The sequence below is a fragment of the Ailuropoda melanoleuca genome, chromosome 7, assembly GCF_002007445.2.
Source record: "Ailuropoda melanoleuca isolate Jingjing chromosome 7, ASM200744v2, whole genome shotgun sequence".
In the NCBI taxonomy this organism is placed as follows: domain Eukaryota; kingdom Metazoa; phylum Chordata; class Mammalia; order Carnivora; family Ursidae; genus Ailuropoda; species Ailuropoda melanoleuca.
In genome coordinates this window covers 53,867,538-53,882,204 of record NC_048224.1, presented here as the reverse complement: position 1 = coordinate 53,882,204, position 14,667 = coordinate 53,867,538, and the positions used below count along the sequence as shown (strand labels likewise).

Below are 14,667 nucleotides of genomic sequence, written 5' to 3'. Positions count from 1 at the left end.
GACAAGGTTCTCCCCTTCTCACCCAACCCAACAGCGAGGGGCCTAGCCGGACGACATGAGAACTTTGGCCCACTGAGGCCAGAAGCCAGGAGCAGAGCTCTAGCAAGTTCATGCTTCCGGGTAGGGATCGCTGCCAAGCCCTATCCCTCAGGGGAAAGTATTGAGACATTCCTCTGGGGCTCAAAGAAGACTTAACAAACCTGTCCCTTCTCTCTGGCTGCTTTCTACTTGCTAAAAGAGGCGGCAAAATGCCAAGGAAGAGCTTTGCCTCCCTGACTCCCTGGGCGGCCTTTGGGGAAGGGCTCCGTCCTCCGGGCCTCGGCTTATCCACAAACAGTGGGGACTGAAAATGAAGGTCACCCATGCATATGGCTGCCAAGGCCAGGCCGGTAATGCAGTGGCGGGCGGGAGGGGCGGAGTGAGGAGCATAGGTGCCTTCAAGGAGGCCGGCTGTTGCCTCCGGGCATCACCATGCTCGGCCATAGGCCCAGAGCTGCAGACCTGCTCATTACAGGAAGCTTAGAAACGTGCATTGTTATATGAAACCTCCCAATTTTAAAATGGTTTTTTAAAAAAATACTGAGGCCCAGAAAAAACACATCTGCAGCCCCGGTTTGCAACCTTTGGGCCAAATCTCAGCTGTGCAGGTCTTGAATGTCGACCACATTGCCCCTACAGAGGGCCTGGGTGCCCGTCACGCATGCCCACAGAGAGGGACCATGGAGGCCTTCTCTGGCCCCTCGATGGTACAGGTGGCAAACCGGGCCCAGAGAGAAGAAGGGCCCGGCCTGGGACCAGAAAACAAGTTGGTCACAAGGCCAGGACCAGAATCTGGGACTGTATTCCTAGCCCTGGTCTTCTCCCCTCCCTAAGCAAGGAGTACTGGGGACCAAAGGTTAGAAGCACAGGCTGAGTCACTAAACTGAACAGCCCGGTGATAGGAGCAGGTCACTGAAACTTCCCACACGACATCTCAGCTTCTCCATCCATAAACCCAGATGATAAGAGCACCTCGCCGGGAGGTGTGAGGACACAGTGAGACAACACACTTAAAGCTCTTGGCACAGCGAATGCCCACGGTGTTATTAAAATTGTGCAGACCTCACCAGGCAGGGCTGGGACACCTGGGATGATTTTCAGCAGGGCTGTCATCTTGAAAGCAAGGCTGCTTGGGAAGGAAGGGCCGAGAAACTGCATTCAGAAGTTGCTTTTATTGCATATCTTGCACCGTAATAATCAGAATTGCATCTGAGAGGAGAGAACAGTGGGAAGCCAGCAGAGAAGTAGCCAGAACGCTTTCATGGTGAGAGGCTGACTCCAGGGGGAGCTTGGGGTGGAACACGGGAGAGGCAGAGAGACAGAGGTCTCTGGAAAGCCATCCGTCCAGGGCTCCGGGGCTCCTGTCTGCAGGGCTAAGGGGCACAGACCCTGGCAGGGAGACAGTGCAGGGGGAGAGATTTGACTTCCCCTTTGCAGCTGGGCAGCCGGGCGAGGCGCTGATGCGTGCGGCCCGCAGCTCCCCCCGGAGCGGCCAGGCCCGGCCCGGGAGGGCGTTCATTTGTACAGTGGGACAAAGGGCAGCTCAGCTGTTGGCTGGAGCCTGTGGAGAGAGAGATGACCTTGAGGTGCCAGTGTCACTGTTCCCGGCCTCCAGGACCGCTTCAGGAGCCTGTCCAGGGCGCGCACACACCCGCAGCCACCTACCAGTTATCCGGGCTCCAGACGGTGTCCACGCTCTCCATGAGGTGGAAAGTGTAGGCGTGGCGTGAGCGCTCGGAGAGCTTCTGCTCGCTCTTGTGCACCACTTCCCCATGGATTAGGACGAGGTCCCCTGGCAGGAGTCAGCGGGTCAGGAGAACACTTGGCAGGGAGGGACAAAGGCCCCTCCGCCCTTGAGTGGTTCTGCTGCCTGTTCATCCCCAGTCCCATTCAGGAAAGCTCAGGGGCCAGCTGCCTGTCCCAGGGTTGGAGGCTATGCCCTTGGTCAGAGCTTCCCCTGGGACCAAGTCCTTTCTGCTGTGACCTGTGCCCTTGGCAAGCCTTGGCAAGGACATCCCCTTCTGTGGTGTTTGCCGAACCAGGCCGAAGTGTCTGTACTGTGCCAGGCAGCTGGGACCTTGGTGTCAAAAGCTGGGCCTGGGTGGGGGGAGGTGCCTGGGTGGCTCAGTGGTTAAGTATCTGCCTTCAGGGGCGCCTGGGTGGCACAGCGGTTGGGCGTCTGCCTTCGGCTCAGGGCATGATCCTGGCATTATGGGATCGAGCCCCACATCAGGCTCCCGCTGGGAGCCTGCTTCTTCCTCTCCCACTCCCCCTGCTTGTGTTCCCTCTCTCGCTAGCTGTCTCTATCTCTGTCGGATAAATAAATAAAATCTTAAAAAAAAAAAAAGTATCTGCCTTCAGCTTGGGTCATGATCTCAGGGTCCTGGGATGGAGCCCCACGTTCCTTCTCCCTCTCCCTCTGTCCCTGCCCCCCCTCCCCTGCTCACGCTCCACGCTCTCTCTCGCTCTCTCTCAAATAAATAAAATCTTTAAAAAAAAAAAAAAAAAAGGCCGGGCTGGNCGGGCTGGACATCAGGTTGCTGTGTTCTTTTTTTTTTTTTTTTTAAAGATTCTATTTATTAGAGAGAGACAGCCAGCGAGAGAGGGAACACAATCAGGGGGAGTGGGAGAGGAAGAAGCAGGCTGCCAGTGGAGGAGCCTGATGCGGGGCTCCATCCCAGAACGCCGGGATCACGCCCTGAGCCGAAGGCAGACGCTTAACGACTGTGCCACCCAGGTGCCCCTGGTTGCCGTGTTCTAAAAGGAACGGCCAGCATTCGTTCAGCATCTGCCGTGTGCCCCATCTTATAGACATCATCTATCTCACTGACCACCCCACTTTACATTTGAAAAGACTGAGGCTCAGAGAGCTCCAGTCATTTGCCCAAAAAGACAACAGAGTCTGGATGCTAGCCTGATCCAGGAGGCCTTCTGGTTAATGGCGCAGACTTCAGACTTCCCAGCGCCCATCCAGCCCCACCTCCCATTCTGTGACTTCACGGCCTTCGGGGGAGCTGGGCGGACGGAGTAAGCTCAGACCCACAAGCAGGCCTTGCAGCCTGCCTCCCTGCCCTCTGCATCCCACCTACCTCTCCGCACTGGGGTGGGCACAAAGAGGCTGGCATCCCGGACAGGCTCTGATCCGAGGAAGGTGATGTCAAGCTTCGAGCCAGCATAGGTCCGGACCAGCCTTCTCGACAACCCACCTGCAGGCCAAGGTAGAGTCTTTAGCCTCTCTTTTTTCGGCGTCTCTCTGCCAGGGGCGGCGGGGGGTGGGGGGTGGGATACGAGTGGGAGGGGTGAAACAGGTGTCCTTACCAGTATGGGAGCCAGGGATGAACCAGAGACAGCCATTCTCCAGAGTGGCATCCTCCAGAGCTATCCATAGCCCCAGCAGCCGGCCCAGGGGCTCCGTGTGCAGGAAGGTGGAGTCCTGGTGAGGGAGGACTGCAGCAGGCCCCACCCCACCCCGGGGATGAGGAACCTGGCCCACCTCACCTTGGCCTTGTTCCCCTCTCCGTGGCGCTCAGCGTCCCTGGGTCAGTTGGAAACCCACACTTCCTGGCCTGGAGACTCAGGGCACAAGATTTCGCCTCTCAAAACTTCTGTTTCCTAAACCATGAAGTGGCCTCGGCAGGAGCCCACCTCAGAGGACCCACGTGGCTGGAGGACCCACGACACAGTGTGTGAAAGTGCTTAGTACCAGGCCCAACACTAATTGCTAAAAAGTGGCTGCTATGGTTTGATTCCAGGCAGGCAACGAAAGCCATCCTTCACAAGCCCCTCCAGCCACCAGAGGGTCCACCGGGTGGTGTAAGACTGGGGAGTTGAGTACGAAAGACGAGGGCATGCGACTGACCCCCATCGACATCTTCACCCCCTCCACGTGATGCTGCGACCCAGCCAGGACAGAGGACCACTGAGGAAAGGCCTTCAGACTGTGGATGCTAGTCTCTCTTCCTTCCTGGGGAACTGTGTGTTTTCCGAGCCCCAAACTAGAAGAGGGGCTTGAACAATCCAGACAGCGTCCAGAGGAAGTTGTCCTAATGGTGGGAACTCCAAAGCATTTGGAGGAGGACCGACTGAAGGAGGTAGGGGTGCCCAATTCTCCCTTCAGGAGACTGTCCTCTGGCTGAATGGTGGGGAGGAGCGGGCAGGCACAAGGAGGCCGACTTGGGCTCATGCAAAGAAGGAAAGGGCTGGCTGTGAGGGGATGAGCCCCCTGTCACGGGAGGTATTTAAGCAGAAGTAGATAATTGCCTACGAGGGAGGCTATAAAGGGTATCTGTGCATCCAGAGGGGTTTGAAATTACATCGGCAGTTTCTCTGTTAAATCAGTCTTCCAGGGAACTTGTGAAAAATACAGGTTTGCAGGGTGCCTGGGTGGCTTAGTCGGTTGGGCTTCCAACTCTTGATTTCAGTTCATGATCTTGGGGTCCTGGGATCGGGCCCTGAGTGGGGCTCCAAGCTCAGCGGGAGTCTGCTTCTCTGCCTCTCTCTCTTCTTCCCTTTGCCCCTCTCCCCACTCACATGTGTACCCTCTCTCTCTCTCTCTCTCTCATGAATAAATCTTTTTTAAAAAAAAAAAATACAGGTCCGCAGTTCCTTGCAGCCCTACTGACTCAAGATCTCAGGGACTGGGGCCCCAGAATCTGTATTTTTAACCAGCTAGGAGTTGCTGCCAGGCTCAAGGACCACTGTCCCCAGGGCTCCAAAATACCCTGGAACTGGCCCAATGGACAGTTCCAAAAAGGAACCAAAGGTAGCTTCTCCTTCCTGCCCCAGGCTCTTGCCCACAGACACCTCACCAAGTGCCATCCCTCCCTCCAAAGCCCCGACAACTACGAATTCCCCAGATCTCCCACTGCGGCCTTTGCTGGGCCCCACAGCCTGTTCTCAGCTCACCTTCGCCACCGAAGTGAGGTTGCTGCAAGAGAGAAGAAGGGCTGGTGAGGCCAGAGGAGAGTGGGTGGGAGCAGAGGCCTCTCTGAGTCCTGTGGGATGCTCTGACCCGGCCACAGGTGTTTAAGGATTCCACGCGGGCACCCAGCTATGGAGTACCCGCCGTGTGCCAGGCCCAGGAGGGCTGCAAAGAGAAAGAGCACCCAGGGAGCTCCAAGTCCAAGCACGCGCATGCCTACTGCAAGCAAAGGCAGAAGTGAGGGGCAGCAAGAGTGGCTGGGGCCCCGGGCTTGAGGTTAAGCCTCTCGGCCCCAGGATCACAGGTGGGTCCCTCTCTTCCCAAGGGAAAACTGGAAGGCTTCGTGGAGGAGGTGGCCCTGAGCTGGGCCTTGAAGCTGGAGCAGAGCATTTCAGTGGCAAAAGAAGGGAGAAGGGAGTCCTGGAAGTCTCCTTCCCTCCTGCCACCAAATTTTACCTGAGCACCAACTAAATGCCAGGCGCCTTACCCAGAGGAGGATTTCGCACGTTCTCCTTGCAACTTAGTAATTCTTCAGGGAAGCAGCTTTTGGCCCATCGTAAGGAGGGGCTTGGTCTGAGTACTCTGCCCATATTACAGAGGGTAAACTGAGGCCCGGGGGGGGACAGGGGGCTCACCTTGAAGATGTACATACTCTGCACGATCACGGGCACCTGGAAGCCCAGACTTCTGGCCAAGGCCTGGAAGGGGACCGAGGTCAGACTGCAGGCCTGCCCTCACGTCTGGGCCACCCCCCCCTCGCCCACACCCCTGCTCACCTGCACCTTGGGGGAGTGTGTGACACTCCTGAAGACAGGGTCATAGGCGTGCAGAGCTGCAGGACAGAGGCAGGCTGATGGGCCAGCCTCCCCGCCCTCACGCGTCCCTCCGTGCCTGGCCCTGGGCCCCAGATACAGGCCTTGCTATGGCTTTTCACCTACTGGTATGCATCGAGCCTTTGCTGGTTTATAACCAAGAGATGGGCCCACAACCTTATTCTCGACCTTCCAGCCATCTGGGAACCTCACTCCAGACCTGACTCAAAGGGGCCCAGGACTTGCCAGCAATCTGGGTCCTGCCATTTACTCTGTGCTGCTTCAAGTGACCATTTCTCTCCTACAAGCCTCAGTTTCTCCTCTGTACCACAGAACCAGAAGACCAGCCTCTCAGGCTGCCCCAAGCCTGGATGGGCTAACACATGTGCAGCCTCAGGCCAGGGCCCGGCACCAAAGACCTGATCTGCTCGTTATTATGTTACAAAAGTGAGGGATGGGGGGCACCTGGGTGGCTCAGTCAGTTAAGCGTCTGCCTTCGGCTCAGGTCCTGATCCTGGGGTCCTGGGATCGAGCCCTGCATCGGGCTCCCTGCTCAGTGGGGAGCCTGCTTCTCCCTCTTCCTCTGCCCCTCCCGCCCCTGCTGGTGCTCTCGCTCTCAAATAAATAAAATCTCTTTTTTTTAAAGTGAGGATTGGATATACTTATTGCCACTGAATTGTGTACTTCAAAATGGTTATGATGGCAAATTTTTTTTTAAGGGAAGCTTATACTTCGGTTTTTTGTTTTGTTTTAAGATTTTTTATTTATTCATTTGACAGAGAGAGAGACAGCCAGCGAGAGAGGGAACACAAGGAGGGGGAGTGGGAGAGGAAGAAGCAGGCTCACAGCAGAGGAGCCCGATGTGGGGCTCGATCCCAGAACGCCGGGATCACGCCCTGAGCTGAAGGCAGACGCTTAACAACTGAGCCACCCAGGCGCCCCTATGATGGCAAATTTTGTATTATATGTATTTTACCACAGTTCTCTTTACAAAGCTACTGTGATATAACTTTAAGTTTAGAAATGAGTGGGGCGCCTGGCTGGCTCAGTCGGTTGAGCATCTGACTCCGATTTTGACTCAGGTCATGATCTCAGGGTCATCGGATTGAGCCCCCCATGTTGGGCTCCACGCTCAGTGGGGAGTCCACTTGAGAGTCTCTCTGTCCCTCTCCCCCTTCCCCTGCTCACACACTCTCTCTTTCTCTCGCTAAATAAATAAATAAAATCTTTAAAAAAAATAAGCGGTCTGCAAAATAAATTATAATGTACGATCCTGGGGGGGGGGGAAAGAAGAGGACATCTCCTAGCTTCATTTTGGGGTCTCAGAATAGGGACCAAGCCAACATGTTAGGTGCTCCTGAAGGAGGCTCCGGGAAGCAGTGGGAGCCAGGAGCCCCCCATGCCTGAGGCCTGGATCGTCTGCATGGGCGGCTCGGGTGGTCCCTCTTCCCGGTGCTGTGGTGAGCTTGTAGGAATAGCATCATAAGGCCAGAGGAACCGGCCCAGAAGGGGAGCTGAAGTCAGAAATGCCATGTGCTGGGCCACTAACTTACGGTAGGCCTTGGGGTAGGCCCCAAGGCTCTTCAGGCTTCAGTTTCCCTATTTCCTTTCCTCCAGGTGCCTGCTTACCGTGGCCAATTTTATTGACGGACTTCTCCGGAGGGAACAGGAAATTTCCTGTAGCACAAGGAACAGGTCAAGGCAAAAGAGCTGGCGTCCACCCACCCCTGGGCAACTGGCCTCCGGGGCTGGGGGAGCAGCCCTGGGGGGAAATACGCCAGCCCGGCCCTTCCCACATCCCGGGGGCCCCAGCTCCGAACCTTTCTCGTCGAAAACATCTTTCTCAAAGAAGAATCGAATCTTGTCACCACTGTTCAAGAAATAGTCTTTGCTGCTCTCGCCCTGTGAAGAGGGGATATCGGAGGGACTGGGAGGGAATCCCAGGGTCAGGGCTGCGCCTGGCCAAGACGGAAGAGGACACTCGTGCTTCCCAACCCAGCAGGGCTGCAGCACCCCTCCCCCGGTGCTTCTCGAACTCATCCACTGAGGCACAGACGGTGAACAGGAACCCCAAGTGCCTGGAAGCGTGACAGGAAGCTACAAGCATAAAATTTCCTGGAAACCTCTTAATAAGTCACATAATTCTTGACACGGTGTGATTCTGAACCTAGGCACCGTCACCAAACAGGCGTGCTTCCCAAGTAGCCTTGGGTCACTTGTTTTCCTGCTCGACGCCTGTTTCCTCATCTGTTAAGGGAAGCCTCCTCTGGATTAGTGGAGGCTTCAGGCAGAGGCTGACTCTTACACTAGTTGAGAGCACAGTCCGTAGGGCTAGAATACTTGGGTTCAAATCCGGAGTTGCTGTGTGACCACACCCACACTAATGAACCTCTCTGGGCTTAATTTCCTCATAAAGTAGAGATGTGGTTGAAGGAATCTCATAGGGCGTTGGAGAGGTTATGAGTTGGTGTACACAAAGCACTAGAACAGTCCTTGGAATGTGGAAAGTGCTGCATGAGTATCTGTTTTTATCACCATCATCACCGCGGCCGCTTCTAAACAGGAAACGGCACGGCTAAATGCTTGGTGAAAATAGCCTATTACTCACATTTTTCTGTTTTCTTAATAACGTTTCCTTGTTAATTTTCATATCATGTTTTATGTTTCTTTTTTTTTTTTAAGATTTATTTCTTTACTTTAGAGAGACAGGCGTGCTGGGGGAGGAAGGACAGAGGGAGAGGGAGAGAGAATCTCAAGCAGACTCCCCGCCGAGCACAGAGCCCGACATGGGGCTCGATCGCACAACCGTGAGATCACGACCTGAGGCGAAACCAAGAGTTGAACGCTTAACTGACTGCGCCACCCAGGCGCCCCCACGGTTTACATTTCTTGGTGTCATATGAAAATGACGCTTCGGGCAGATGCCCGATGTTTTCCCTGGGGTTTCAGTTGCCCTTGGCCACCCTTGTGTAGATCTCCCTACCTCCCTCTGCGGCTGCACGGCTGGAGCTGAGGGCGCCGACCCTTGGGATTCTCCAGGTGGCCCAGCCCCCCTCACCCCCCGCCCCCTCACACGTGCACACCCGCTCTCACGTGTGCCTGCGGGTTCCGTGGTGACCTGCTGGGCCCTTTCACAGCGCTTCCCACTGAAAACTATACGTTTGTTTTCCAACGTTCATAGCTGTTCTGTATCAGGATTAGGGTGAGGGAAACAGGGAAGCATAACTGATAAATAATAATATTAAAGATGATGAAGCTAGGGATGCCTGGGTGGCTCAACTGGCTAAGAGTCCGACTCTTGATCTCAGCTCAGGTCTTGATCTCAGGGTTGTGAGTTCAAGCCCCATGTGGGACTCTACGCTGGGCACGGAGCCTACTTAGAAAATAATCATAATCATCACCATCATCATCATTAAAGATGATGAAGCTAAACATGTCAAAGATTCTACTTGACTCCTTAACTCACAAGGGAACCAGTAAGATGTTCGAAGAATTCCAAGAACTGTACACAGATAGGCTGTAACAAATGCTGAAATGAATTTGCAGATGGATGGGACACGGATTGATCGACAGGTGATAACTGCATTCTGCTGGACTCCATACCCATTTCTGTGGACATTATTATCTGTTCTTTTTCAATATTTTTTTTATTTTTAAGTGATCTTTACACCCAACATGGGGCTCGAACTCACAACCCCAACATCCAGAGTCGCAAGCTCTGTCAGCTTAGCCAGCCAAGCTCCCCTGTTATTATCAGTTCTGTACGACTTACACAGTTGGAAAATAATTCAAAGTAAGCTGGAAGGGAGAACTGGATGGGACACCCACTGATCTTTTTCCTTTTTTTTTTTTTTTAAGATTTTATTTATTTATTTATTTATTTGAGAGAGAGAGAGAGAGAGCACGTGCTGTGCACACATGCCCATGGGTGGGGGGAGGGAAGGAGGGAGAGGGACAAGCGGACTCCCCACTGAGCAGGGAGCCTGATACAGGGCTCCATCCCAGGACCCTGAGATCAGGACCTGAGCGGAGGTCAGATGCGTAACTGACTGAGCCACCCAGGCACCCCTGGTCTTTTTCCTTTTAATACCCACTTCAAAGTCTTAATATCATGGTGAGTATTTAGGGTTTACCAAATACCAGGCACTGTGCGGAGCTCTTTGCAAGCATTATAAACCAAGAGACATACACTTTATTCTCCCGTCCTCCCCCCAACCCTTCACTGGTCCCTGGAACATTCTCAGAAGGCAGCTTGGAGGGCACAAGATTTGCCCCCTCATTCCTTGGGAACTTGAGTGATGTGTCTCTAGGCACTGGACCCCCATCTCTGCTGTCCCCACCTAGAAGGTGGGGGTGAGGCCAAATGAAACCCACTCTTTGGAGGAAATTATTCTCTAATCCTCAGTCCTACTGAAGTGCCCCAGCCGCGCTCTCTGGGTTCCCAGGCTTCGGGCCATTGTAATTCCCTTTGTGCCCACCAGATGGCAGGAGCTCCTCAGCAAGAAGGAGCTTCGTTAATGGGCGGGGACCGCAGCTTTGGCTCCAAGGCCACACCGCAGACAGGCTCTTTTTTTCTTTTCTTTTCTTTCTCTCTCTTTCTCTCTCTCTCTCTCTTTTTTAAGATTGTATTTATTTATTTGAGAGAGAGCGAAAGCGAGAGAGATCACAGGGAGAGGGAGAAGCAGACTCCCCGCTGAGCAGGGAGCCCGATGCAGGGCTCGATCCCAGAACCCTGGGATCATGACCTGAGCTGAAGGCAGACTGAGCCACCCAGGCACCCCCACAGACAGGCTCCTGAAGGGTTAAGTGAACTGTGTGGGAGAACCCCGAGTCTCAACTTACCCTATGTCAAACTGTATTGAGTCCTATTAAGTCACGAGGGGTGGGGGTGGAAAAGCTGAGTTTCCAGTCTCACTGGGGGATAAGGCTGACACAGGGGGGTCTATCAGAATCACTTGGCTCATTCTGGGTTGCTGGCCACAAAGGAGGCCCTTGTGGCAGAAGAACAACTGAGGAAGTACAGTAGAGCAGTGAACAGTCGATCTGGGTTCAAATCCTCATTCTACCAATTACTAACCACGTGGTGTGGGGCAAGTGAGCCAGGCCTCATTCCCCCCACCCCCATCATATGGGGGTAATAACACCAACCATATAAATCCGTAGTGGGGAGTGAGGGAAATACTCAGATAAGGCACTTAGTCTGACACAGGGAGGGCTCAGGGCCTGATTTGTTATCCTAACGAGCCCATGGGCCTTGGGGCCCTCCCTTCCAGGCTGCTGCTCCGGCTGGGGACTGAGTGCCCCCATCAAAGACCAGATCCCATTCTCACCTGCCCCAGACACTTACTTTGGGTCTCAGCTGCTCATCTTCCCGGGTGGAAAATTCTATGCGGCAGTGGACAGGGACATCCATGTCAGCCACTAGCTCGCCAATCCTCTGTTGCATGGTGACACACTCATCTGCAGATAAAAATCCTTCCAGTACCAGGAATCCATCCTCCTGAAACTGAAGGCAAGAAGAAAACTCAGGCTTCCCCCTCCCAAACGCTCTCTGTGAGGACTGACCTGACCCCTCCCTAAAACCCAAAGCTGTGTGAGGGCAGGACCAAGTGTCCTGTTCATTGCTCTGTCTCCCCCCACACCGACACCCCCACCCCAGCCATGGTGTCTGGAACCCAGTGAGGAGCAGCCAGTATTGGTTGCTTGAATGAAGGGAGGAGGAAGGGGAGGTGTCCCCCCCATCCTTCCCCTCCAGTGGGCTTGGGTCACATGGGAATACAACCTCATTCATTTATTCGGCTAGAATTTTATGAGCATCTACTGTGTACCAGCATGGTTTTAGGAGCTAGAGTGACAGTAGCGAGGAAGCCTGCCGTCCTGGAACTTACGGTCTAGCAACAGAGGCGGACATCAAACAAACCAGCGTGCAGGGAAATGTGCTCTCACCAGCTGCTGTGTGCAAAGAGGGAGAGGGCAGATTCAAGAGCTAAAGGCAGAAGTGTTTAACGTAAACCAGATTGGGGAAGAGTCGTCTCAGGGCAGCAGCTCTGAGGAGGTGGCACTTAAAGGAGACCAGCAGGGGCGTCTGGGTGGCTCACTCAGTTAAGTGGCTGCCTTTGGCCCGGCTATGATCTCCAGGTCCTGGGATGGAGCCCCACATTGGGCGCCCTGCTCAGCAAGGAGTCTGCTTCTCCCTCTCCCTCTGCCCCTCCCCCTGCTCCCTCTCCCTCTCATAAATAAATAAAATCTTAAAAAAGAAAAAAGAAAGGAGACCGGCAGGATAATGGGCATTGGAGAGACAAGGATGAACATTCCAGACCAAGGGAGCAGGATGTGTGAAGTCCCCGAGCATGGGAGGGACACAAGTAATTGGGGCCAGATGGAGCAAAGTGAGGGTGGCGGCAGAAGGGAAGCAGGAAGGTAGGGGGTGCAGGCCAGGCAAGGAGGTGGGCTTTGTCCTGAATGCAGTGGACAGCCAGGGGGTGGCGGGAGGTTAAAACAGTGAGCTTATTCTGATTTGCCTCCAGACCTCTTATTCCGTGGCTATTGAGGGGAGTAAGGAGAGAAAGAACATCTCCGTGCTTGCTTGCAGACCATTATAAAATCTTAGTGTTGAAAGTCACCTCTTGAACCCACTGTGAAGTATCTGATTTCCAATTACTAACCCTCCCCCCATTCCCTCCCTCACTCCCCCATGGATGCCCAGTTCTGGCTCCCACGTGTGGGAAGTTGGGACATTCATGCCCACCCACCGTGGGCCATTTGGTCTCTGGACAGCTCTGGGTGATACTTAATCCTCCGGGCACCTGGGTGGTTCAGTCGGGGGGGCATCTGCCTTCGGCTCAGGTCATGATCTTGGGGTCCTGGGATCAAGCCCTGCGTCAGGCTCCCTGCTCATCGGGGAGTCTGCTTCTCCCTCTCCCTCTGCCCCTCCCCCTGCTTCTGCTCGCTCTTTCTAATAAATAAATAAAAGCTTTTTTTAAAAAATGATACTTAATCCTCACATCAGTATCAAGTTGAACACTTCTTCCTTGGGAAGTGGGTCATCCACAGCAAACCATATGTACGTGTGACCCAGCAGACACACTCAGGAGAGAGCTTGTTGACGTAAGAAGTTGGGGGCTTAGCAAATGGGGGAGCAAAGACGTATTAATGGGGGTATTCACTGAGGCTAGTTGAACGAGAGCGATAAATCAGAAACAGCCTAAACGCTCAGCTCGAGGAGAGTCATTCAACAAAGTATGTTTTATCTATCTGGAATACACACAGCTGATAAAAAAATCATGTGGTAGAAAAATACTTACTGACATGGGCATATGTGCCTGATATACAGTGAGATGGAAAAAAAAAAAAAAAAGCTGAACACAGATTAGTATTTTAGCCATTGTGAGATCTTGGGCGACCCCCTTCTCCTCTTCAGCCCTCAGACCGTCAAGTCGGAGGCACAGTAGTGCGTCCTTTATACAACGGTGGGCAAGCACGACAAGAAGGCCACAGCAACTTCTTTCATGAGACGTCTCCAAAGGCAAGGGAAACAAAAGAAAAAATGAACTTGCGGGACTTCATCAAGATAAAAAGCTTCTGCACGGCCAAGGAAACAGTCAAGAAAACTAAGAGGCAGCCCACGGAATGGGAGAAGATATTTTTGCAAATGACACTACAGATAAAAGACTGGTATCCAACATCTACAAAGAACTTCTCAAACTCAGTACACAAGAAACAAATAATCAAATCAAAAAATGGGCAGAAGATATGAAGACACTTTTCCAATGAAGACATACAAATGGCTAAGACATACAAATGGCTAACAGACACATGAAAAAATGTTCAAAATCATTAGCCATCATTGAAATTCAAATCAAAATCACCTTACGCCAGTTAGAATGGCAGAAATTGACAAGGTAAGAAACAACAAATGTTGGAGAGAATGTGGAGAAAGGGGATCCCTCTTACACTGTTGGTGGGAATGCAAGTTGGTACAGCCACTTTGGAAAACAGTGTGGAGGTCCCTTAAAAATAGAGCTACCCTATGATCCAGCAATTGCACTACTGGGTATTTACCCCAAAGCCATGGACGTAGTGAAGAGAAGGGCCATATGCACCCCAATGTTCATAGCAGCTTTGTCCACAATAGCTAAATCGTGAGGAGCCGAGATGCCCTTCAACAGATGACTGGATTAAGAAGTTGTGGTCCATATGTACAACGGAATATTACTCAGCCATCAGAAAGAACGATTACCCAACATTTGCAGCAACATGGACGAGACTGGAGGAGATTATGCTAAGTGAAATAAGTCAAGCAGAGAAAGACAATTATCATATGGTTTCACTCATTTATGGAACATAAGAAATAGCAGGGAGATCGGTAGGAGAACAAAGGAAAGAATGAACGGGGGGTTAAACAGAAGGGGGAATGCCAGGATAGACTATGGACTCTGAGAAACAAACTGAGGGTTTCAGAGGGGAGTGGGGTGGGGGATTGGGCTAGACCAGTGATGGGTAGTAAGGAGGGCACATATTGCATGGAGCACCGGGTGTTATACGCAAACAATGAATCATGGAACATTACATCAAAAACTAAGAGTGTACTGTATGGTGACTAACATAACATAATAAAAAATTAAAATTAAAAAAAAAGAAGTAGCTATTATGATCGCCTTTTAAAGATTCTAGGGCTGTCTACCAAAATGCTGTCTCGGGGTAGGAAATTATGGGTGGTTTTTCATTTTCTTCTTCTTCGATTTTCTGTGTTTTTCAGAAACACTTTTCTTGTCATCAGGAACAAACAAGGGTCACGTTTTTTAAGTCTGTGTCGCTCTAATTCCAAGCGTTAGCCTTTTGTGTTGGACCGCAGGTGGACCGGGCCACCATCCCCGGACACGGGCGGCGGTGGGG

At 52.7% G+C, this 14,667-nt stretch overlaps 1 protein-coding gene across 2 annotated transcripts in view; it reads right to left on the bottom strand.

Annotated features, from left to right (window-relative positions):
• Positions 1 to 1,192: 1,192 nt before the first annotated feature.
• Positions 1,193 to 14,667, bottom strand: part of PHYHD1 (phytanoyl-CoA dioxygenase domain containing 1) — a 14,242-nt gene continuing 767 nt past the window's right edge. Inside the window, exons 1-11 of one of the 2 annotated variants that reach the window (XM_034664646.1) lie at positions 11,661 to 11,724; positions 11,120 to 11,278; positions 7,593 to 7,674; positions 7,402 to 7,449; positions 5,737 to 5,792; positions 5,596 to 5,658; positions 4,945 to 4,966; positions 3,358 to 3,486; positions 3,129 to 3,245; positions 1,705 to 1,831; positions 1,193 to 1,600 (exon numbers count right to left, since the gene is read on the bottom strand). In XM_034664646.1, the coding sequence (XP_034520537.1) occupies positions 1,555 to 1,600; positions 1,705 to 1,831; positions 3,129 to 3,245; positions 3,358 to 3,486; positions 4,945 to 4,966; positions 5,596 to 5,658; positions 5,737 to 5,792; positions 7,402 to 7,449; positions 7,593 to 7,674; positions 11,120 to 11,218 (789 nt within the window). In that variant the 5' untranslated portion in view covers positions 11,219 to 11,278; positions 11,661 to 11,724 and the 3' untranslated portion in view covers positions 1,193 to 1,554. Of the gene's footprint in view, positions 1,601 to 1,704; positions 1,832 to 3,128; positions 3,246 to 3,357; positions 3,487 to 4,944; positions 4,967 to 5,595; positions 5,659 to 5,736; positions 5,793 to 7,401; positions 7,450 to 7,592; positions 7,675 to 11,119; positions 11,279 to 11,660; positions 11,725 to 14,667 lie in introns of those variants that run through there. The other variant, XM_011219688.3, reaches the window with a different exon arrangement.